The sequence below is a fragment of the Neomonachus schauinslandi genome, chromosome 16, assembly GCF_002201575.2.
Source record: "Neomonachus schauinslandi chromosome 16, ASM220157v2, whole genome shotgun sequence".
Lineage (NCBI taxonomy): Eukaryota > Metazoa > Chordata > Mammalia > Carnivora > Phocidae > Neomonachus > Neomonachus schauinslandi.
In genome coordinates, this window is record NC_058418.1 from 12503747 (window position 1) to 12527202 (window position 23456).

A 23456-nucleotide genomic window follows, 5' to 3' on the forward strand; every position below is an offset into this window, starting at 1 on the left:
TCTGCCCCTCCCCACCTCTCTCTCTCTCTGTGTCCCAAATAAGTAAATAAAATCTTAAAAAAAAAAAAAGCCACTAACACTAGTAGGTGGGTGACAAATGACAGGCAGAGAGACGTTTGTTCTGTTTTGTTCTGGTGCCAATGAGCCCTTCCACTCCCAACCATTCCCTACCCTAAGCTTATGCTTTTCCAGGCTGTTTTTTGCTCTTTTTGTGGGGAGGAGAATTTTGGACTCCCCTGACCACCACCACCACCACCATCACCACGGCCAGGAAGTAGGCAGGGGTCACTGGGGTAGGAAGGTCTGTGCTCGACATTTCAGCATCGCACACACAGCTCATGGTCGCTTCCGCACGTCCCTGCACAGGCCACCCACCAGGACTGCCACTCCCAGCTCAGCCACAGCCGGCTCCTAGCTGGAGGCCCAGGGCTCCGTTCATCCCTCCAGGGACTCCTGCCTCCACCACCTCCCCAAGTCCCACTTGTCCCAGAATAGCTTTTGACTTTGGGGAGTAGGGAAATCTAGGGTCTCCTCTAGCTAAGAAGGAGCACCCTGAGCAGGGCCCCACCGAGTGGGAGGGGATCCCTCCCGAGATTAGAGAGGAAAAAAATTAAGACAGACAGAGAGACTATGTCCCTGTGTCATAGAGCTTTGGGCAGAGAAGACAAAGGAGAAAGACAAGAGACAGAGAAAACAGAGAGACAAAGAGAAACAGACACAGGAGGAGAAAGGCAGAAACCAAGAGACAGACTAAGCGCCAGAGGCAACAGAAAGGAAGAGGAAGACATGGAGTCAAGGACGGGAGAGGATGTAATTTAGTGGCTCAAAGAATAAACTCTGGAGCCGGACTTTGAGATACATAGGCAGACCGAGGCAGAAGGTACAAAATAGGTGTTTTTTAATCGAAAATTTTTATAAAAAGGAAAGGGAATGTGAAGGGGCCCGTGGGCTAGTCCCGGGGTCCCGCAGCGTCGGTAGTAGGGGCAGAGGGTGGCAAGAGCAGTGAAGGGCATCCCTCCTTCCATCGGTTCGTGCTTCGTGCGTCCCCCTGTCCCCCGTCTCTGGCCGCCGCCCGTCAGGCACCTCCTGCTCATGCGCGCAAGCGGGCGGGAGGGTGCGCGGCAGGGACCCGAGTGCGCAGGCGCGGAGCAAAGGGCCTGGGGCCGCCGAGGCTCAGGCCCGCGGCCTGGCGGGCGTGCAGTGGTGCGGCTGGTGCGAGGGTGCAAATCCTGGGCGGCAGATACAGCGGAAGGAGCCATCGGTGTTGACGCAGCGTGCGTTGACACAGAGCGGGGAGGCCGCCTCGGCCTCGTCACACTCGTTGATGTCTGCAGAAGGGGGTACAGGGAGCGCTGCTTAGGCCTGGCGACCCCGGAGCCCGCTTGCCTGGCCCCTGGGGCTCCTGGGGCAAAGGGGTGCGAATGCTGAGCCTCCTGCTTGGACTCGAATGCAGCCACTACCACCTGCTGGCTGTGTGAGCCTGGGCAGGTGGCTTAACCTCTCTGTGCCTCCTCAGCTTTCTGTTCTGTGAGATGGGGAGGGTAGCCCCTAGGTCACTAGGTTTTTGTTAGGAAAATAATACTGATAATGATATCTTAACAACCAATGCTTACTCTATACCAGACATTGTATAAAGCACATTACGTGTATTTATCCTCCTAATAACCCTCTGAGGTAGGTATCGTGATCCCGTTTACATACGGGCAAACTGAGGCCCAGCCTGGGGAAGCTCCCTGCCCAGTATCACACAAGCCCCCATTCAGCCCAGCGAGTTCTCAGACCAGCTCTCAAGAGTCTCTGAGTGTCCAGGCCCCTGCTATTTCTTGGCTATGAGTCCTAGGGAAACTCAGTCCTCTTTTCTGAGCCTTGGTTTACACATAGGCCCCAGTATCATTGTAAATCAGTATTGATGATGGTCACAACTGTATGAAATGGGTTCTACAACTATGCTCCTTTTTCGGATGAGAAAAACTAAAGGGCCAGTGACCTGTCCAGGGTTGCACAGCAAGTTGCTAGACCGAGCCTGAGGTCTGCCCGACTCCCGCGGCGTCCTTGACTGTAACCACTTTGCTTTACTGCTGTCTAAACTAGGCAGCCGTGATTCATATTCCCATTCTACAGACGAGAAGACGGAAGCTCTCCAAAGCGGGGAAGCAAATTGCCCCAGGTAGCCCTGGGAGTCCTTAGACATCACACTGCAAGATTCTACAGGGTTCCTCGATCCTGCTTCAAGCCTAGCCGGGGTCCCTGAGGTCCTCGCAGCCTGACCTCACCTGCCAGCAAGCCCCATCCCTGTGCAGGAGTTCGTTCCTGCTCCCTCTGGTCTGGCCCGACCCCTTGACGTCCCTGACTCCCCCCCACCTCCCACCCCCCGACTCCAGTCAGGGGTCCACCCTCTCCCGGTGCGGGCTGGCCCTGGCCGCCCCTCACCGACGCAGGCCATGCGGGTCATGTCCAGGCGGTAGCCACTGAAGCAGTCGCAGGTGAAGCCCTCGGGGACGCGCACACAGCGGCCGTGGGCGCAGCCGTCCAAGATCCCGCACTCCTCCGCCTCCAGTCCCTCGTAGGGCCCAGACAGGGCCCCTGCGGAGAAGGCGGGGACTCGGTGGTTGTGGTTCGGGGTCTCTGCCTTCTATCCCTTGAACCCCGATCTGGGGCCACACCCGTGGCGGGGTATTCTCTTCTAAACTGTGCGTCCCGCTCCGGGGCTGTGGGGGGCGCTGTGGGGCCCGGTTTCCCTCGCTCTGCTCTCTGTCCTCATCTCTTGGTCTGCAGGTGTGTTTCGGTCCCTCTTCATCACTGCTCTTCGTCTGTAACTGTTTTCCCATCTCTCTGAGCCGATCCCCCCCACCCCCACCCGCCGGCTTCTCTTTGTTTCTAGATCTCATCCTCTTTCTCTCCCTCTTCCCTGTCTCCATCTCTCTGCACCCCAACTCCTCATCTCAGTTTCCGTCCCTCGCCCTGCAGTGCTCACCAGGATAGCCTCCACCTTCAGGGGACTCCTCAGGCTCTGGGAAGGAGCCACGGGGGTCGCGGGACCGATAGCGCCAGCGGCTGCCTGGGCCAGATGGCGCCGCAGCCTCAGATTCACTGTAGGGGCCGCCGTCGTCCTCAAAGTCGGGCATGTCGAAGGGTGGTGCTCCGTACGGGGCCTCCCGGCGGGCAAAGGGCCCAGGGGGTGGTGGATAGGGGTCGTAGGGTAGCACGGGGGGCGGGTACAATTCGGGCCCATAGGGAAGGCCCTGGTAGGGTGGCCCCAGGTCAGGGCCATATTCGTAAGGGAGTCCAAAGCCACCTGGCCGCGGGGGACCGTATGCAGGGGGGCGCAGCACATTGCACAGGGCCTCAAAGTCATCTGTGAACAGGAGCCAAGCCTCATGGTTAGCCCTTGGCCCTTGCTTGCCTCAGCACCCACCATTCAGGCCCCCGGTGTGGAAAGAGGAGCGGAGGAGTGAGGAGGGCCTTGGGCTGAGGCATGGGAGGGGCTCCCAACGAGGGGGCTGGGATGGCAGGGTCAGGATCAGGGGTTCTGGAGCCAGGACTAGGGGGCTGAGGGCTGAGACTGGGATTCCAAGGTGCTGGGGTCAAGAGTACTAAGTACTGCTGCTAGGAATCAGGGTCCAAGTGCTGGAATGGGATCCTGGACTAGGGGCCTAGTGATCCAGGGGATCTTGGACTAGGGGCCTAGAGAAATAAGATGGGGGGTGTTTTAGGGACCAGAGCTGGGGAGTCCCAGGTGCTACTGGGGGCCTGAGGGCCCAGGATGCATTGGAGGGGATCTGAGCCAGGGGACCTGGAGGTCTGAGGACCAAGGACCAGGGTTTGGGGCCTGGGGTTGAGTTCCCAAGAGCTAAAGATCAGGGGACTCGGGGCTTTTAAAAGCCAAGCTTTGGAAATCTCTGGGGTTGTGTGCTGGGGTCTTAGGCACCTGGAAGTGAGTGTCCAATACACTGGGACTTGGAGGTCTGTGGGCCAGGATGGTGGGGTCTGAGCAACTGGTATTTGAGGTCTAAGGGTACAGGATTTGGGAGGAGGGGTCTCATAGGCTGTCTCGGCCTCTGAGTGTGGCCCAGGCAGGTGGCAGTACCTGAGTCCTGGGCAGGGCAGAGGGCACAGTCCATGCCCCAGGCTTCACCATAGAGGCAGCAGCACTCTGTGTAGGTGGCCTGGCGGTCCAGCCGAGGGCGACTACACACGAGGTCAGCTCCCACTTCCTGCCAGCACACTCCCAGGTTGTCATCTGAGGGCAGAGACAGCATGCATCAGGGTGGGACAGGTGGGATCGGGTCCTTCCAAATGCTTGGAGCAGCCCAACCACCCGGCGCCTAACACCAGATGCTTCTGCTCAGCTGTGATCTGCCTCCCAGAGGCCCTCTGAGGCAGCTCCAGGCGAGTGTGGGCTTGGTCTGAAATGAGGCAGTCATATAGGAGAAAGCATAAGGGGTCCAAAGGCTGGAAGATAGGGTCTGAGAGGGTTCTCTCCAAGCCCAGGCTCTGAAGGGCAGTTCCTTTTCATCTCTGAGCATTGTTTGAATGAAGTCTCAGGGTCTGTGTGTTTGGGCGGGGGCGGGGGGGGGGGGGATGTAAGAACAGGAAGTGGAAGGAGAATAGAGTTTAGGTCAGTGGGCAAAAAGAAAGGACCCAAAGAGATAGAGATAAACACATCCCAAGGGTCAGAGACCCCAAGAAAAACAGGAAAGCAAAGATGCAAAGAGAGAGAGAGACAAAAAAAAAAAAAAAACAGCAACCCAGACCTAGAAAGACCCAGAGAGTGACAGAAATTCCAGAAAGCCCAGAGAGGTGGAAAGAGACAGAGATACACAGGGAAATCATAACAGGAAGCGCGGCTTTAGCACTTAATAAGACCAGGTCCCCTAACGGTCCTGAAATAAACTTCCCCACAGCCACCCGCTAAGGTAGAGGCAATCGCCAGCGCACCCAGTGTGCACAAAGGAAGCCTGGGCCCCGAGGCGATAAGCAACGTGCAGGTACACACGGCCAGCAAGCGGCAGGCTCCTCTGGAACCTTTGCTTTCGGGAGAACCTCGGACACCAGGCCAGGCGGCCCGTGGGAGCGTCAGACACCGCGACGAAATGGGGCGCGAGGGGGCGTGGTCGAGCGCGGGGGCGGGGCCCGGGGCGGGCGTGAGGCGGATCGAGGGGCGGGGCGGGCGGATCCGGGGGCGGGGCTACCAAGGCTCTGGCTCTCGTTGGAGACGCAGCGGCGCCGGGAGCCGTCCAGCACCAGCGGGGGCTCGCACGTGCAGTGATAAGAACCCACGGTGTTGACGCAGCTGCCGCCCTCACACGCCGGCTCCTCGTCCGCGCACTCGTCATTATCTGGGGAGGCGTGGAGGGAGTGGTTAGGAAGCAGCCCTCTATCCTTGCCCACTTCCCCAGCGCGTTGACAGTGATAGATGGAGTCTAGACTCCAGGAAGGACTTCCTGCTGGCGGTGGCCACATTCCAGAGAGGGGCTGGTGGGGTAGAGGGTCGAGGGGGGGCCTCGTACCGACGCACTCCAGTCGCTGGGCATGGTAGTAGTAGCCGTTGCTGCAGTAACATGAGTAGCCTGGGGCCGTGTTCACGCACACGCCGCTCTTGCACACCTGGTCTCGGAAGAGCTGGCACTCGTCCACGTCTGCGGGAAGGATGGTCAGAGGAGCGCCCCACACCAAGCGAGAGGGGGGCGGGCCAGGGTGTGGGGCGGCTGGATGGGGGGGGAATGTGTGGCTCCGAGGCTTGACCAGGGAAGAGAGGGACCGAAAGGTGGCGACAGAGACCCAGAGGTAGAGAGATAGGGAAAGGTGGGAGGTAGAGAGACAGAGCAGGGTGGGGGAGACAGAGAAACGGGTAGAGATAGAGGTAAACACCCAGAGGGTGAGACGGAGCTGGGCCTGGGGGCTGAGGGGGAGTGGGGCTTGAAGTCTAGCCTTACCCCTCCGGAGGCTCAGGTCTCCGCTCGGTGCCAGGTAGCCCCGGCCATGGGGGCACAGTGACTGGTACTCAGCTGCACACAGACACAAGGCTGAGCCCAGACACCCTCAACCCGGCGCCTGCCCTGGGCCCTGGGCTTACTCTTGCCCCCCTCACCACCACCCTTCATCACCCAAGTTTCCAGGCCCCCTGCCTTTGTGCTCACCTCTCAGCCTCACGCCCACCTGGCTGGCAGTTCACCCTTGCCCTTACAGTCAGTGCCCCAGCCCATGTCCAGATGTGCCCGCTGTCCCAGCGCCATGCCCCCCCCCCCCCCCAAACCGTCAGGCCTCCAGCCGGCCGGAAGCCCGTCCTACCTGTCTCGCTGCTGGGGCACTGCTGGATGCGGCAGCCGCCGCCCCAGCCCTCGCCCACCGTACAGCAGCACTCTTGCCACGTCACATTGCGCGCCAGGATGTTGTCACAGGCATCCGGAGCCGCCGTGTCAAAGTAGCACTCCCGGCGCCCGCTGCCCGCAGGGCCCTGCCTGGGCGGGCTGGGCCGGCGGGGTGGGGCCGGCTGACCTGGGCTGGCAGGTGCCTGGGGCTGTGAGCCCGCGAATGTGCCTGGGGAAGCAAGGGGCTAATTTAGCCCAGTGTGGGCTGAGCCTCCCATCCCCGTGTTATAGATGAGGAAACTGAGGCAGAACCAGACTCCACACCTCTCCCCATCTGTCCTCACCTGTCCCATTCTCACCCGCTGTCCTCTCTCCATCTCTTGCCTCCCCAATTCACACCCTCCCAGGTGTCTGGCCCATCGTCCCAGCTGCAGTTTGGGATGCAGGGGATGGGGGGGTAGGCAGTGTTCTCTGGCTTCCTGGATACTTCCTGGAACCTCATATCCAGTGCATCCTAAGCTGGCCTCAGAGTCTTCCCAAACCTAGTCTTGGGCCTGGACACATCTCCCCCCCTCCACCAGGCAGCCCACAGCCTGTCCACTGGCCTCTCGCCTTCTGCCACCCACCCTCCCCTCCTTTCCCATGACCGCTGCCTTGGTCCAGTCCTGTCCTCTCCTGCCCGGGTCCCTGCCCCAGCTTGCTCCCTAGGCTCCCAGCCCCTGGGAGTGTCACCCACTCCAGTCCACCTTCACAGGGCAGCTGGAGGGAGGTTTTTAAATCTGTTTATACCTCTCTCCCACTCAAAACCCTTCCATGGTGTCACAGTGCCCTCAGGAAAGGGAAACCTCCTAAAGATGATAAATCGGTGTGATCTGGCACTGCATCCTTCTGTGGCCTCGTTTCTCCCCACCCCTTCCCTTGCTTTGTACAGCATGCCACCCTGAACTTACTTTTGTTCCTCAAACATGTCAGGTCCTCTCTTGCCTTGCCAGGCTTTTGCCTTTGCTGTATCCTCTGCCCAGGATGCCCTCCCTCACCCACTTCACCTGGCTTATTTCTACTCATCCTACTGCTCTCAGTTCCGACATCCCTCCCTATAGGAAACTCTCTCTAACTTTCTCAGGCTGGAGTAGGCACCTCCCCTGGATTCCCACAATTCCCTAGCCTTGCCCCATCACAGCCTTGTTCCCTCTGACCCGGGCTTCCTCCTTCCAGCCCTGATTTCTCTGGTTGTCACTATCTGCTGGTATCTCTGCCTGCCCCCTCTAGACTGTGAGCCCCTTAAAGACAGAGTGGTCTCTCCTGGTCACTACTGTGTCCCTGGGACCTAGGATAGGGCCTAAACACAGTGGATGCCCTGTGAACATTTGTTGAATGAAGGAATCTGGTAGAGTCAGGGACAGGGCTGACACCGAGTCCCACCACCCATGTTAACCCATGTGTTCTGAATTTTTTATTGTTATTTAAAACAACAACATTTAACTGATGGCAGCTGCCCATGCCTGGAATGGTTAGATCACATCATTTTTCTGTGAGCCCTGCAGCCATCAGTTAAATAGACACATCAGTCTCACCAGCAGAAGTTCGTGGGGGAACACAACGTCCAGTCATGGGGTCAAACTCCTCAGGGCTGGTGGGACAGACACAGAGGAAGGAGCCTTCGACATTCTCACACAGGGCAGCTCCACACACACCCTGTAGCGTTTCACATTCATTCACATCTGTGAGCAAGAGACAAAGGGGAGGGAGAGTCAATGGTTGTAAACGTCTGTGATTCCAAAGCTCTAAAAGTCTGAAATACCCAAATATAAGGGGTATTTTTGATCACCCAGACCCCCTCCTTCACTTATCTTTTGGAAACAAACCCTGAATTTCCCTTGGGAGCCCTCTGTTCCTCCATTTTCAACTCATGTATTTTTGAGTAGGGTTAAATCTACTCCAAGTAGATACAAGTTCCAGGCATGGCCAACCAGATTACTGCATTTCTCTGGTTCAGAGAGAAGGGTGGTGACCAAGCTGGGCCAGTCGATGCCAGTCCTGGGACTTTTGCTAGAAATATCAAGAAAGAGACCCCCTCTTTAGCTCTAGGGGTTGCCAAGCTGAGGATGTTAGCCTGGAGGTGCTAGGGCCTTCTTTATGATTGTGAAGAGTCTGCCTGAAAGTAAATACAACAGAGGAAAGCAGAGCTGAGAAGGGGAGACAGCTAGCCTTGTTAGAATCCCTGGATCCAAGTGTGCCTCAAGTTCAAACATTTTCTAGGACTCCACCGTTTTAATTTTTTTTTTTTAAGATTTATTTATTTGACAGAGAGAGACAAGAGAGAGGGAACACAAGCAGGGGGAGTGGGAGAGGGAGAAGCAGCTTCCCGCTGAGCAGGGAGCCCGATGCAGGGCTCGATCCCAGGACCCTGGGACCATGACCTGAGCCGAAGGCAGATGCTCAACGACTGAGCCACCCAGGCGCCCCCACTATTTTAATTCTTTTCAAAGAAATAAAGCCTGTTGTGTTTGCATTTGTCAAAATTTAAAGAATATATAACTGGGGCTCCTGGGTGGCTCAGCTGATTAAGCATCTGACTCTTGATCTCAGCTCAGGTCTTGATCTCAGGGTCATGAGTTCAAGCCCCATGTTGGGCTCCACGCTGGGCATGGAGCCTACTTAAAAAAAAAAATATATATATATATATATATATAGTTATATATATATATATATATATATATATATATATATATATATATAAGATTCATGCAGCTCACTGTATGTAAATTGAACCTCAAATCAAAATATCTGGAAACACCTACTGGACTCTGGTTAATGCTATGCATACTGAAGAATTTAGGGAGAAAAGTACTGATGCCTGCGATTTAATTTTAAACCCAGAGATAAGGCGGATTACAGGCAGATAGGTGAGACAAGAAGTATAATAAAAGAATGATAGTGGAATATAGATCATGGGCATGTGGACATTCATTCTATAGGTCTTTCAATTTTCTGTACCTTTAGACATTTTCCTCACAAAATGTTGGGAAAAACGAAAATGTTTATGTGCACTTAAGATTAGTGTGCATTAAAAAAAAGATTAGTGTGCATTTTACATACTTTATGCATGTATTTTTTTAAGTCCTCCCAAAACAAGATCTGAATGAATAGGGTTTCTGTTGCTTGCAACCAAAGGGGTCCTGACTGATATGGACATGATATATAGTCCAAGGTCTAAGTTCCACAGGCCCAATGTGTATGTTCATATTTGTTCACAGCAAATGTGAACTCACATCTGTTCAGGTCCGTGGAGAGGAGCAGGGACTGACCAACCTCTTCCCCCCGCCCCAGCCCCAGCCACCCCCTGGAGCCCCGTACCCACGCAGTGACGCCCGTCCCTGGCCCCCTCGTATCCCTGGTCACAGAGGCACTGGAAGGAGCCGGGCAGGTTCTGGCACACGGCGTGGGCCCCGCAGAAGGACCGATTCCGGCATTCGTCCACATCTGCAACCACCAGACAGTCAGGCCCTTGCTGGACCTTCCCTCCCCTTCACATCTCACCCAAAGCCAGACAGGCACCTACCCTGGCATCCGCCCCCTGGTGTGGGCTGATAGCCAGGGTCACAGGCCGGTGTGCAGCGGTAGGAGCCAGGGGTGTTCTCACAGCGCTGGGCTCCACAAATCGCTGAGCCATATTCTTGGCACTCATCCACATCTGCAAAAAAGAGTGGGGTGCGGAGGGGAGTCACAGGACTGGATTCACAAGTTCCTGATGCTGCTCCCAGTTCCCGTGACTGAGAAGTCTCTATAAATCTGGTATTCTAGGAGTCTGAGTTTCTAAAGTGTTGAGACTCTTAAGGTCTCACTGCCATTTCTCACATAGTCCAAACATGGCCCCACCTCAGGGCCTTTGCACTTGCTGTTCCCTCTGTCAGGAACACTTTTCCCCTGGCTATCTGCACGGCTCCCTCTCTCACTTCACTCAAGTGAGATCAAGCACTCCTAGCGCCCCTTCCTCCACTGCCCTGTCATCTCTGCCCATTTATCCTGCTTTATTTTCCTTCTTAAACCTGATATTATATCATCCATGCATCTGTTAGCATGCCAACTGTCACCTCCCTAGACTACAAACTCCACAATGCAGGGACTTGTGTCTGTCTTATTCCCTGCTGTAGCCCCAGGGTGTAGAACTGTGCCTGATACACAGTAGGTGTTCCCAAACTGTTTGCTGAATGAACCTTGAATCTATTTGCATATTTACTGTCTATCTCTCCCCACCCCCTCCCTATCCCCTCATCAGCACCATGAGGGCAGGGACTTTGTTTGACTCATTGCCTGTTGCACCCCCGGTGTCCGGCACACAGTAGGTGCTTAATGAATTCTTGCGTAATTAATGAATGAGGTCCCCTGAAACTAGGCTTCCATGGATCACAGGTCTGGCAGCCAGAGAGCCCAAGATAGCCAGCCCACAGTCATTTCATTTGCTCCCCAAATCCTCCCACCTCACCTCCACGAGAAAATGCAAGGGCACACTGGTGGCTTATTTCGACCACAGAGATAGGGACACAGTTAAGTGCATTGGTTGGGGGCTCCTTCCCTCCCCTCAAGTCCAGAAGGCAGGGTGCTCCTCCTCAGTCCCCAAGGGAGTGGACTCCAGCAACTTGTCCTAGGGGCAGGGGTGGGGGAGTAGTCTCACCGTCACAGGTGCCCTCAGGACCCGCGTGGTAGCCAGGGTCGCAGTCTCGGACACAGCGGTAGGAGCCCGGGGAATTCTCACAACGCTGGGACCCGCACAGGGCCGGGCCCCGCTCGCGACATTCGTCCACATCTGAGGAAGGAGGCAGAGCAGTCAAATGGGGGAAGCAGGGGAGGGTGGGAAGCAAAGGAGAACAGGTGAAGGAGGAAGGGAGTGGAGAGTCAGAACGGGGGAAGGGAGGAAGCAGCGGAGGAGAGACGAATGGGAGAGAAGGGGAGGCAGAGGGGCAGAGATCGGCGGGGGAGGCGCCTCTCACCGAGGCAGGAGGCGAGGTCTGGGCCGGCGCGATGTCCGGGAGGACAGACGCACTCGAAGGAGCCGTCGGTGTTGGTACAGATGCCGCTCTGGCAGAGGTCCTCCTCGCTGCACTCGTCCACGTCTGCGGGACGGCGTCCGAAACCGCGGCCCACCTCCGCGGCTTAGCATCGCAGGCCAAGCCCCTCCGCCGCCCTTGCCACGCCCCTCTAGCTGACACCTCCCACTCTTTTCCCCGCCCTTCTTACGCTCCTCCTTTCCCTGCAAGCCCCACCCCTCCGACGGATTCAGGCCCCGCCCCGTCCAATCACGGCGCAACTTACCCCGACTCCGCCCTTTCCCCTCCAAACCCCGCCTCCCTCTGGACGCCGCCAGGAGGCTCCACAATCCCGGCTTTGACTTTGACGCTTTGAGAACTCAGTCCAAAAATTCAGACTCCGCCTTCCGCCCTCTCCTAGTCCTGATTTTCTTGGTGTAAGCCCACCCTTTCCCGGTCCAGGCCCAGCCTGGGTACGGACCGAGGCAAGAGGCTCCGCGGGGTCCGGGCCGGTAGCCGGGGGCGCAAGTGCAGGCAAAGGAGCCGTCGGTGTTGAGGCACTCGCCGTGGGGGAAACAAAAGTCGCCCTCTAGGCACTCGTTCACGTCTAGGGTACGGGAGAGATGGGGCTTAGGGAGGAGCAACTCCGCCAGCAAGCCCCACCCTCTGCCTGTTAGTCCAGCTTCCACCCTCCCCAACAGGCTTTGCCCAGGAACCCAGACCCTACTCCCAGGCTCTCCCGTCCCTCTCCCCGCCCTCTCTCCCCCTCTGCGCACCTGCGCAGGGCCCAGGCCGACCCGAGGGAGCGCGGTAGCCCGGCTCGCAGCTGCAGCGGAAGGAGCCGTCGGTGTTGGTACAGTGGCCGTGGGGGCCGCAGGAGGCACCTGAACTGCACTCGTCCACATCTGTGGGAACGCGGCTTTCAGAAGGGGTCTGGTCTAGGGACCCTGGAAGGATCCCCTTGGGGCCGAGGGATCTGGAGAAATTGGTGGGTAGTGTCTCGGGTTGGATATGAAGTGAAGGCTCCGTGGCAGAAGTGGGTGGGGGAGACCAAGATTCCCTGATTCTAGGGACCATAATTGGGTGTCATGTGGATCTGGATTTCTGGGAACTCCCTGTGCTAGGATCCTGGAGTCAGTGAGGGACTCTGGACTAGGACTGGGGTCAGAAATCAATTAGTGTAAGAGGCCAGGTATTATAAGCCAGGATCACTGGATGGCATTCTGCCGAAGCAGGGGTCAGAGTCAGTGATTGTCATCTGAGACCAATTCGGATCAGGGGTAAGAGTCAGGGTTCAGAATTCGGCCCCTAGTCAGGTGTCAGGTCAGGGATCATGCACAAAATGAGGCCCCAGGGAAGGTATTCCGAGAATGGGGAGGGGCGGTGAGAGACAGGATCAAAGGCCACAGAGAGTCAGGGGTTATGGCAGGAGTTATGGCTAGGTCAAATGTCACAGTCAGGTTCAGGGGTCACAGGTCACATTCAGGGTCAAGGGACAGTCAGGATCAAAAGGGTTACAACTGCTAAGAGGGTTGTACTGAGGGTTAATCAGCGGGGGTAATGGTTAGGGTCAGATGTCACAGTCCAGTTGAGGGTTCATGGATTACAGAACCAGAAGTCACATTCAGGGTCAAGGTTCATGGTCCAGATCAGGAACTGCAATATGGGTCAGGGGCCCATAATCTAGGTCAAGAGTCACAGTCAGACTCTGGGATTCATGGTCCAGGGGACTAAGGTCCAGGTCAGGAGGTTATGGGCCACGTCAGGGGTCATGATGCAGGTCTAAGGTCATAGCCGGGGCTTGGTCTCACCAGTGCATCGGCCATGGTGCAGGTGGTGGCCAGGAGGACAGGTCCTGCACTGGAAGGAGCCGGGTGAGTTCACACACTCCTGCCCAGGACAGGCCAGGTGATTCTCACACTCATCCACATCTGGGGGACAGGGGAGAAGGTGGCCTTGAAGGGGCAGCCCAGAGCCCCCCTCACCCATCCACACTCCTCCCTCCCTCCCCGGCCTCACCCTCGCACTCGGAGCCGGCCGTGTTAGGTTGGAAGCCCGTGGGGCAGACGCACTGGAAGCCACCTTCTGTGTTCTCACACCGGCCATAGGCACAGGGCGGAGGGCTACGGGCACACTCGTCCACATCTGGGGCAGAGGAGACCAGTGGGACTGCGAAAGGGGCCTGGACCCAATCATCTCCATTGCTGTCACCATCTACCCCAACATTCCAGTCTGGAGGCAGTCTCCTGGACTTTGCCTAGGCTCATCCCACCTCCCAGGAGGACAGACTCCTTCCCTGGCCCCCCATTAATGGTCTCTCCAGCTGCCACGGTGAAGCTAGGGCACCACCTCCTGCGTGTTGCCCTCCGCACCTCAGGGTGGTCCCCTCCCCAGGGTTCCCACAAGCACAAGAGTATCATTCCAAAAGGGAGGAGGAATGGAGAGCACCCTCATATCTGGAGAAAGGGGAGAAGACTCTGGAGTCAAAACCTCCCCACCCTCTCAGTACGTCCACTCCTCTCTGCCCCTGTTCTCCCTCACCAAGCCCCATCACCCTGTCTCTCTGCCCCCCAAACATGTCTCTCTCCAGTCCCCACAGCCAATGGGGGTGGAATGGGTTGGACTCAGCGCCCTCACCTTGGCACGGGGCCCCCGGCCCTCGGGAGCGGAAGCCAGCAGGGCAGGCACAGTGGAAGGACCCCGCCGTGTTGTCACAGCGGCCTGGCCCGCAGGGCGGTGGCTCTTGGGCACACTCATCCACATCTTCTTCACACGCCGAGCCCCGGAAGCCAGCCGGGCAAACACAGCGGAAAGAGCCAGGCAGGTTCTCACAGACCCCTCTGCCACAAAGGCCTGGGCTCTGCGTGCACTCGTCCACATCTGCCCAGGGCAAGGGGCCCAGAGTCACACCTTTATGCCCCCCAACGCCCCTGCGCTCCGCTCAGCCTCCCTGACCTCCATCATTTTCCCTTTCCCCGCTCTGACATTCTGCTTCCCGGTCCCCATCACTCGGCCTCCTTGTCTGTCTCATTCTACGCTCCTCTTCCCCATTATTCAAATTCTCCATCCTCCATCCCTCTACCTTCTCAATCCCTAAGCTTCCAGCTGGCCTCCTAGAACTCCAGTCCCCATCAATTGGCCTCTTTCTGCACTGTTCTCCGTACCTCTACCCCCTGCCCCATAACTGACATCTCCATCCTCCATCCCTCTGCTTCTCCATCCTCCATGACTCAGCTTTTCTGTTTCCGATCACTTGGCCTCTCCATCCCCCCCATGTCACTCTGTCTCTACAGCCATCAGGCTGCCTGCCTGGCTCTTAGAACCTGGGCCCCCCGCAAACCCCCCCCTGCCCCGGCTCCCAGCAATCAGCCTCCCCCTGCCTCATTGCTCAGTTTCTCCATCCCTCATGACAATGCCGCTCTACCGTTCCCCCCACACCCCCTTCCCCTCTGTCCCTCCCAGTTCCTCACCCTGGCAGCCGGCTCCGTGGGGAGCAGCCTGGTACCCAGCGGGGCACACGCACAGGAAGCTGCCTGGTGTGTTCTCGCAGCGCCCGCGGTCACACGGCGGCGGCACGCGGTGGCACTCGTCCACGTCTGCAGGCACCAACCCGGAGGTTGGGACTGGGGCAGACACTCCCCTTCCCCCCCCCCCCCCGCCACGCCCGCCCTCAGAGGGCTCAGGGAGGATGCGAGGTGGGGAGGGCAGGGGCGGAGCCAAACTTGGGCCGGGGCCACACTGGGGCAGGAGCCAGGGGCAGTAAGAGAGCCCGGAGTGGGTAGGTTTAAGGCATAGGCGGGGAGGGAGGGAGGAGGGCAGGTGAGAGGGGAGGATCACACGACGACTGGGTACCCGGCCAGGGCAGAGGCAGAGAGAAGAACCGCGAGGGGGGCAATTTGGGGAGGGCAGGACCAGGGCGGGAAGGGCATCTATGGGGACCGAACAAAGGGGAGGCAGGAGAGACGGAAGGCGCGGTGCGGGGTGAGGACGAGGCACGGGTGCGGCAGGGTGGGAATCGGGGGTGGTGGTCAGGTGATAGGTTGCGGCCGACGTCGGACTGGGGCGGGGCCTGGGGGAGGGCGGGAGCCGGTCCGAAATATGGAGGGGGCGGGGCCAGGGGAGGAGCGGAGCCGGACCTGGTCCCGGGGAGAAGCCGGGCAGTGGTACAGCAGGGACCGGCCCCGACGGGCAGAGCCTGCTGGGCGCCGAAGAAGCAGTGGTGGGGCCGAAGGGAGAGTGGGAGCAGGTCAGGGGGCGGGAGCAGGGGTGTGGGGGAAGAGCGGGAGGGCGGGAACTGCTGGAGCGCGACCGGGGCAGGGGTGGGGCCTGGAGCTGGGCGGGGCGGATTTCTCACCCAGGCACTCCGCCGCCCTCGGGCCCGCTCGATAGCCCTGGCCGCACACGCAATGGAAGCTGCCTGGCGTGTTTTCACAGCGCCCGGGGGCACAGGGCGGGGGCACGCGGCGACACTCGTCCACATCTGAGGGCACGGAGGGGGCCGGTCAGGAGGTGACTGGCAGAGCCCCCGCCCCACCTCCGTCCACCCCCACAGCCAGGCTCACCCATGCAGTGTGTGCCCTGCGGGCTGAGCCGGAAACCGGAGTCGCAGGCGCAGGTGTAGCCACTGGGCCGCGGGATGCACCGTCCCGGGCCGCAGACCTGGGGATTGCGCTGACACACGCCCGCAGAGGGACCTGGGGGGTCCAGACAGCCAGGGTTCCCCCATCTCTGAGTCCCCTTCATCCCAGTACAATCCCCTCAGATCCTCTGCCTAAGACACCCTCATGGATGTCCCTCCCCAAGCCCAGTCTTCCGCTTCTTATCCTTCTCTCCTTTATTATGGGGTGTTCTCATCACATCCTCTGCCTGAATTCTCTTTATTGCCACCCCGAAGTCTCCACTTCTGAATATTTTGCTTTCCAACCCTCTGCCCGAGATAGGTTCTTGGTGCCCTCTGCGTGAAAAGTAATTGCCTAATGTTAACTGAGCACTTACTATGTGGCAGACTCTTCAGAGACAGTTCAATGAATCCTCACGATGATCCTCACTTTACAGATGAGGAAACTGAGGCTCAGAGATGTTAAATGACTTGCCCAATTGACAGAGAACGTAAACCCAGGTCTGTCCAACACGAGTTCCTAATGTTACCCAGTGCTTGACTCTCCAAACCTTTCTCTCTTCCCACCCGTTCCTTAACTCCTCTGGCTGTAACATCCCTATCCTGAGATCTTCACCTTGGAGCTCCTCCCTAGGATCCCCACCTGTAATACCCCCATCAATGTCCTCGATTCCCTCTACTGCACCTGATTCAGGGATCTCAGGACCAGACCAGGCAGGGATGCTGGGCAGGGGAAGCTCAGGGCCCGGCCTGGGCTCAGGTGGGGGTTCTGGACGACGGGTGGGCAGAAAGCCTGACAAAGAAGGGGTATCAGTGAATGGAGACCTGGATTTGGGTGTCCCCCCTCCTCTCTCTCCTCTTTTCCTTATGAGGCTGGGGCAGCCCCTTGGAGATGGCATCTCCTCCTCCAGAAGCCAGCTCACCTGTGGGTGGCCTATGGGTGGAGGGTGGAGCCCGGTGGCTCAGGGACACTCGGGGTGGCTCCTGGCCCAGGGGTCTGGTGTTGTAGCGGAGGTCAGAGGCTGAGTAGTGGTAGCCAGGGCCAGCAGGGCAGATCTCCCGAAAACCCTCTGCGAACAAGAAAGGGAGGGAGAGAGGCAGAGAGAACATGAAAGCAGGAAGAAATGAGACAAGAGGAGCTAGAATCTGGCCTTGGCTGGGGGCAGGGCTTGGTTTTGGGTGTGGGTCAGGGGTTTGGGTTGGATGCTGGTTTTGGGGAATACCCTGGCCAAAGAATGGAACATCTCAGAGGCTAAAGGTGGGACCAAGGGTGTTTTTCCTTACTTGGGATAGGGACAGGGACAAGGGTTGAGGATGAGATCTGGTTTAGTCTGTTGAAGGGTCTGGTTTTAGGCAGAAGCTAGACTGCCGGGGAAGTGTCTCAGGAAAGAGGGTGTCTGGGGTGGGGCCCAAGAAGGAGCCTAGGCTGAGGGCAGGGTCTCAGGAACTCCGGACTTGGTCAAAGCTTGGGGACAAGGTTGGACAAGCAGCATATCTAAAGGGCTAGGAGTAGTCAAGGCGGGTCGTGACTGAGGGGGAGTCTCAGGGGTGGGTGTGGCCAAAGGTGGGGTGGGGCCCGGCCGGAGTCCAGTCTGAGGATCTCAGGGCCTGGGGGGCGTGGCCAAGGCTAGGGCCCAATCCGGATGGAGGGCTTTGAGTCTCAGGGCCCGGGGGCGGGGCCTAGAGTGGGCACTGTGTGAGTCAAGCCCAGAGATAGGCCAAGCGGGAGGCGCTCACCTGAGCCGAACGGTGGGCAGAGCTGGCAGCCGCGACCCCAGGCTTTGCCCACGCGGCTACAGCAGCAGATCTGCTTGGTGATGTTGCGCAGAATGGGCAGCGAGCAGCCACCGTCGCGGAGCACGCGGAAGCAGGGCCCTTTGGCCTCTGAGATCACGTGCTGGGCTGCGTGTTGGGGAGAAAATTACTCAGGGCGGGCTTGGGAGTGTAGAGGAGCTAGGGCATCTGGGAGACGAGAGAATGGTCCCCGGGAGGCTCTGGTGGGTGTAAAGGCCATTCAGAAGAGGTCTGAGAGGGTCTGAAGGAGAGGTGAGGGGTCTGGAGGTCTGAGAAAGGTTTGGTGCCGGAGGAGGGAATGAGGGAATCTGAGAAGGATCTCGGGGTCTGCAGAAGGTCTGGTGGTCGAGAGAGATGAAGGGATTCGGGGCCTGAGAAGAGCTGAAGAAAGTCTGAAGATCTGAAGGTATATAGACCTAAAGTTTTGAAGGGTTCTTAAAGGGGCTGAAGAAGGTCTAGGGAGTCTGAGGATGTGTAAGAGTCTGAGACGTTCTGAGGGGAGTCTAATAAGAGTGACCGCGGGGAGTCTGGGAGGATCTGGGGGAGTCTAAGGGAATTAAGGCCCAGGGATGCTCTGGAAAGGGTCTGAGGGCTGGGAGGACAGACGTGGGATCCAGCCTCAGCCCCCGCCGGGTGGCTTACAGATGCAGCTGCTGCGGGACGAGTCGTGCAGGAAGCCGTCGGGGCACACGCACGTGTACCCGCCGTGCGTGTTCGCACACTCCCCGTGCTGGCAGCGCCCACCGGTCGCGCACTCATCCACATCTGCGAGGAATGCAGTGGTCTCAGGGGAGTCAGGGATGAGCTCCCTGCCAGCCCAGCTCATGGTGCCAAACCCTTCCTATTCCTGCCCCCCATCTCCTCCGCTCACCTTGGCAGGACCCATTAACCCTTTCAAAGCCGGTTGGACACGGTCCATCTGGGGTGCCTACTCGGTCGGAAATCCCTATGGAGAGAAGAGAGGGGTGCGCCAGGGCGGGCGGAGCGAAAATAGGTGGGCGGGGACAAAAGAGGGATGGGCGGGATTAAAAGATGTTGGGCGTGGCTTGAGTGCAGGGTGAGCCTTAGGTAGGCGGTGGGACAAGAGGCAACGTGGGAGGTTCCAGAAATGCATGAATGGGGCCGTGGCATAAAGGTGGGGTGAGAACAGAGTAGCCAAAGTCAGAAAGTGGAGTGGACGGTCCCAGAACGGTTTGGATAGATCTAGACTGGAAAGGATCCCCACAACCGGGTAGGTGTGTGGCTAGATTTTGTGAACACGGTTTGTCTATGGGCAGGGTAACCAGGAGCCACGGGGTTATCACCTCTCCCCAGCTCCGAGCACCTCAGGGACGTCCTGGGGCTTACCCAGGTGCTCCGAGCATGACTGACAGTCGTGAACGCCCCAGGCCAAGCCTGCCCCTCTGCAGCACACCTCCTGAGTCCGGAGCCCGGGCAGCGGGGACGCACACTGCGGAAAAGTGTCCGGTGAGCGCGCCCCCGCGTGGTGGCACGCTCCGGGCCCCTCCCCACCCGCCTCGTCTCACTTCGCCTCCGCGCAGCTCCCGAAAGCAGTAACCGAAGCCGGAGGCATCGGAATAGCTGTCCTCGCGCGGCGCGCTCTGTGCCAGCACGGTGTAGGGAGCCGCCGCCTCCGCCCGCGCCGCCGCCTCCGCCCGCGCCACTGCCTCGGCGTCCGCCTCCTCCCAAGAGCCGGACACACGCTCCACCTGGTGCACCACCACGGACGCCTCCTGCGGGTGCTCCACGTGCACGCTCACCATGGACGCCACGCCTGGAGGGAGGCACGGCGGGGCAAAGGGGTGTCTCCCCGGGTTCTTACGGACTGGGACTAGGAATGGGGGGAAGGGCGCGCTGGAGAAGGGTACTCAGGACAAGGCAGGAAAGATGAGGGTCAGAGAAGCGGCGAGACAGTGGACAGATGGGTCAGAGGGGACCCCGGCCTCACTCTCCTCACCGTGCTCGTCGTCGCGGTGGTTGGCCAGTGGCATGGTGTACACCGAGCGGGTGAGGCCCGGCATGGCCGGGGCCGGTGGCCGGGCGCCCGAGGAATGCAGCTGGCAGAACTTGCCGGCGAAGTCCGGGGGACAGAGGCAGCGGTCAGGCTTCACGCACACACCGCCGTTGTGACAGATCAAGGGACACAGGACTGGGGGGAGAGAGAGCCTAGGTCAGACCCTAATGTGATACTCAAAGTATCACCTCGTTGTAAGTTGCTCCGCCTTGATCTGTCTTGTGTCACCCCCCACCAACCCTGGCCACCTGCACCGGCTGGGTCCAGTAGTACAGCCCTCTGCTATAGCTCCGCCCACTGGGTCAGCTCACTACGCCCTCCGGCTCTTCATTCACTCTCAGGTCACTCCGCCCTTCCTCTCCAGTCCCAATTTTAGAGGCGGAGTCCAGGCGTTCCAGCCCCACCCAGACAGCGCTGTCCCCGCCCATTGGCTCGGCCCCGACCACTCTCGCTCTTTCCTTAGCAGTTAGCCCCGCCCATCTGATCATCCGGCTGGGTCTTCAGCTACGCAGACCCGGCGCTGGTCTCTTCCATTGACTAAATCGACGTTTTGGCCACCCCGCCTGGCACCACTCCGCTCTCCCAACTCTGTCTCTTTACCATACTAGGCACACGCACATCCCGTCTGGCCGGGTCCACGACACTCAAGTTCCGCCCACTGGTTGTGCGTCCCCTGCTAAGCTACTCGCCCACATGACCTGCTATCCGCCGGATTCTAAACCTCTCCTGTCAAGGTGTTTAACCGGCTGCCTTTAGCCCCGCCCACCTTCCTTTCCTCCCGCCGATTTCCCCCGGCTCTCTGGCTCACGCTCCTCCCGCCCCACCTCCTTGGCTATCTGGGCGTCCTAGCCCCACCCACCGCGCTTTGTCTCCGCCCACGTCTGCTCCGGCAGCAGAGTTCTAGCTCTGCCTTCCCGCCTCCTGTAGCCCCGGGGCGGGGCCGCGACGGGGACGCGCCTCCTCTCCGCTCTGCGCGCCCTCGCTGGGCCCCTGGCCACCTCTGGGCGGGGCACTGCCAGCTGTGCGGCGGGGTAAACAAAGAGAGGGGTGCGGCGGGGGTAGGGCGGCGGCTCCGCATTCCGGACCCTTGGGGAGCCCCGAGCCCTCTGAGCCAAAGAAGGCCGGACGTATCCTGCGAGGGCACCCCCTCCCTTTCTCCCCCGGGGCTGCAGAGAACAGCTGGAGACAGCTGTGCGGAGGGAAGAAGGGGGCAGGCGGCTGGGGCTGGGGCCGTCCAGGAAGGCGTGTGTGGGATTCTGAGCCACACACTGGAGAGAGGGAAAACATAGAGGGAGACCCTTCTATTGAGAAGGGTAAAGAGACTGGACTCCTGGAAAGAGATCAGATAGAGTGCAGTACTCTGGGATTCAAAGATGGCTCAAGGTTTCTAGAATGGAAAGAGAGCCTAGCTCAGAGGAAACCAAAGCTCCCTTTCATTAGAAATCTGTTAAATTCTTTTGGGGAGAGTTACCTAGAAAACAGGACTCTAGTGCCTTCTAGGGGACAGCTAAGTTGAGGGTGCTGAGAATAGGGTTTACATGGAGAAATGGGATTCCCTGGGAGTCCCCAGCACACAAGAGCCTCAATTGTCTGGGAAGATTCTAAGATACTGTGGATCCTCCATCCCCTCCCAGCTAAGGGATTAGGTGCCCAAGTCTTTGGATTAATGGCTGCGTAGGGGGAGCACAGTGTCTGGAGAGTCTTCTTGTGAGAATCAGCTGATCAAGACCAGCTCCGGGGTTCTCTGAAGATAGACGGATCAGAAGTTCCTGGGGAGGGGGTCAGCTGGAAAAGCAGGGCTTGGAAAGATAGGAATCAGGAATCTGATGGCACTCAATTGGAAATACAAGAGAATGGTAGTCTTTTGTGGAAAGAGAATTCAGCTAGGGAGTGGAGTTATCACTGTATAGGGTTTGTAATCTGGGGTTTCTCCGGGAAGTAGGGAGGAGTAGCTGAGGGACAATACTACAGAGTTCTCTGGTGAGGGGCACAGTTTGGGGGGATTACATCAGAAGAATGGGAGGGAACTTTACTGGAGGGGCCGGTCTGTGGAGTCTGTTGATAGGGGTGGGGAGGAGGCTTAGGGTCTGAAGGCTGAGATTCTGGGCTCCCCTACTTAAGGGAGTCAGGCCAGGACTCCAGGGTGCCCTAATAAGGGTCCTTAATTGAGTAGCAGGAGAGGCTTAACTAGGAATCACGATTCCAAAATAGGAAGGGTCTCTCTGGCGGTCACGGTAATCCAGCTAGGTCTCAGGGCATTTCCCAGCCTCCTTGGGAATTCCTCTGCCTTTTCTCGGTCTGAATGCCGGCCCCCCACCCAGCTCCTTTGGGGCTCCCACACCCTGGACGGGTCGATACATGGGCACGGCCAACTTCATGTCCCACGCCTCTGAAAGAATAAGGAGCTGAGGACATCGGGGTCCTGCCGGGGTCAGCCCCCCTTCACATGCCCCTCCTGTGCCTCCAGGGGCTTGGCACCCGCCTGGGCACGGCGCCTGGCACGGGCGCGTTGGGGCTGGGCCGGGAGGGAGTGTAGGAAGGAGGGAGGGAGGGGAGGAGGAGGGAGTGGCAGCGGGCGGGGGCTCAGGCGGGAGATGAGCTCACGCCGGCCAGGGCTGGATTGGCTGGGGGCCAGGCTGGGCGAGTTCTCAGAGCCAGGGGCCCCCACTCCCCACTCCAGAGGGCCTCTGGGGTTGGGAGCAGGTAGGCCCCGACCCCGAGAGCCCGTCCATCCCTGCACCCTGGGGCCAACAGGTGGCCCGCCCTCTCCACCTCACCTGAGCCCGCGGGGGGGGGGGGGGGGGATCCCTACTGTAGGGGTGCCTGATGCACACCCTCCTGTCCCCTCTGCCCCCCAGGGGGCGCCCCTTCCCCTAGGCCTCCTATCTGGGTTTCTCTCCCACGTGCGACCTTTGCAACTCAGGGGCCCTGCAGAGACCCTCCTTCTAGGGACCCTTTCCCTCTCAGCTCTTGGGATCAACTTTCCTCACCCCAATTCCTCTCTTCCAGGCACTCCCATCCTGGACTTTCCTAATCCCTCCCACCCAAGACACAGAAACTGGGACACCCCTCGGGGCCCCGAAACTCTCGCTTGGTCTCCAGGGACTCCTTACAGTCTCAGAATTGGGGCCCCCTTCCCCCCAGCTCCAGGCCCCTCAGTTCTGGTATCTCCCACTTTGACTCAGAGGCATGAAAGCCGGCCCCAATCCCCTCACGTGGGACGCCACAGGTCCCTGAGAACCCTCGTTGCTTGCAAAATCGGGACCCTCAGGACTCAACCCCAAACGCCAGGAATTTTAAGTCCCCCTTCCTGAAATACCCCAGGGATTCCCCAGCACTCGTGCACACCGAATCTGGGCTCCCTCTCCCTGGGGGACTGTCTCTCCCATCCCCGGGGACCCCCTCCCCCTGGGAGCCCCTCCCTCGGGACCACCACCCCGCACTCACAGGCGCGGAAGCCGGGTCCCCCCGGGGCCGCCCCGCCGGGCGCGCCGCTGTCCACGCTGGTGGCGTTGCGGGGCGCGCAGGTCGGGGTACAGCGGGAGCCGGTGGGCCCATGGACGCAGCGCAGGCCGCACACGGCCGGGGTGAAGCGCACGCGGAGGCGCTCTCGGGGCCGGCCCAGCACAGGCTGCGGCCCGAGCAGCGCCAGCAGCACCAATAGCGACACCCGCGCGCCGCCCGCCATGGCT

The 23456-nt window shown here is 59.1% G+C and overlaps 1 protein-coding gene across 2 annotated transcripts in view; it reads right to left on the minus strand.

The window, feature by feature from the left end:
- Nucleotides 1-876: 876 nt before the first annotated feature.
- Nucleotides 877-23456, minus strand: part of LTBP4 (latent transforming growth factor beta binding protein 4) — a 27076-nt gene continuing 4496 nt past the window's right edge. Inside the window, exons 1-30 of one of the 2 annotated variants that reach the window (XM_044911315.1) lie at nt 23212-23452; nt 19708-19899; nt 19277-19524; nt 19098-19200; nt 18622-18696; nt 18393-18515; nt 17694-17858; nt 16880-17026; nt 16642-16749; nt 15901-16032; nt 15693-15818; nt 14809-14934; nt 13976-14218; nt 13358-13483; nt 13150-13269; nt 12115-12243; nt 11820-11945; nt 11303-11425; nt 10987-11118; nt 9874-10005; nt 9669-9794; nt 7886-8032; nt 6292-6540; nt 5937-6008; nt 5511-5639; nt 5193-5339; nt 4088-4240; nt 2975-3355; nt 2431-2583; nt 877-1328 (exon numbers count right to left, since the gene is read on the minus strand). In XM_044911315.1, the coding sequence (XP_044767250.1) occupies nt 1174-1328; nt 2431-2583; nt 2975-3355; nt 4088-4240; nt 5193-5339; nt 5511-5639; nt 5937-6008; nt 6292-6540; nt 7886-8032; nt 9669-9794; nt 9874-10005; nt 10987-11118; nt 11303-11425; nt 11820-11945; nt 12115-12243; nt 13150-13269; nt 13358-13483; nt 13976-14218; nt 14809-14934; nt 15693-15818; nt 15901-16032; nt 16642-16749; nt 16880-17026; nt 17694-17858; nt 18393-18515; nt 18622-18696; nt 19098-19200; nt 19277-19524; nt 19708-19899; nt 23212-23452 (4629 nt within the window). In that variant the 3' untranslated portion in view covers nt 877-1173. Of the gene's footprint in view, nt 1329-2430; nt 2584-2974; nt 3356-4087; nt 4241-5192; nt 5340-5510; nt 5640-5936; nt 6009-6291; nt 6541-7885; nt 8033-9668; nt 9795-9873; nt 10006-10986; nt 11119-11302; nt 11426-11819; nt 11946-12114; nt 12244-13149; nt 13270-13357; nt 13484-13975; nt 14219-14808; nt 14935-15692; nt 15819-15900; nt 16033-16641; nt 16750-16879; nt 17027-17693; nt 17859-18392; nt 18516-18621; nt 18697-19097; nt 19201-19276; nt 19525-19707; nt 19900-23211; nt 23453-23456 lie in introns of those variants that run through there. The other variant, XM_044911314.1, reaches the window with a different exon arrangement.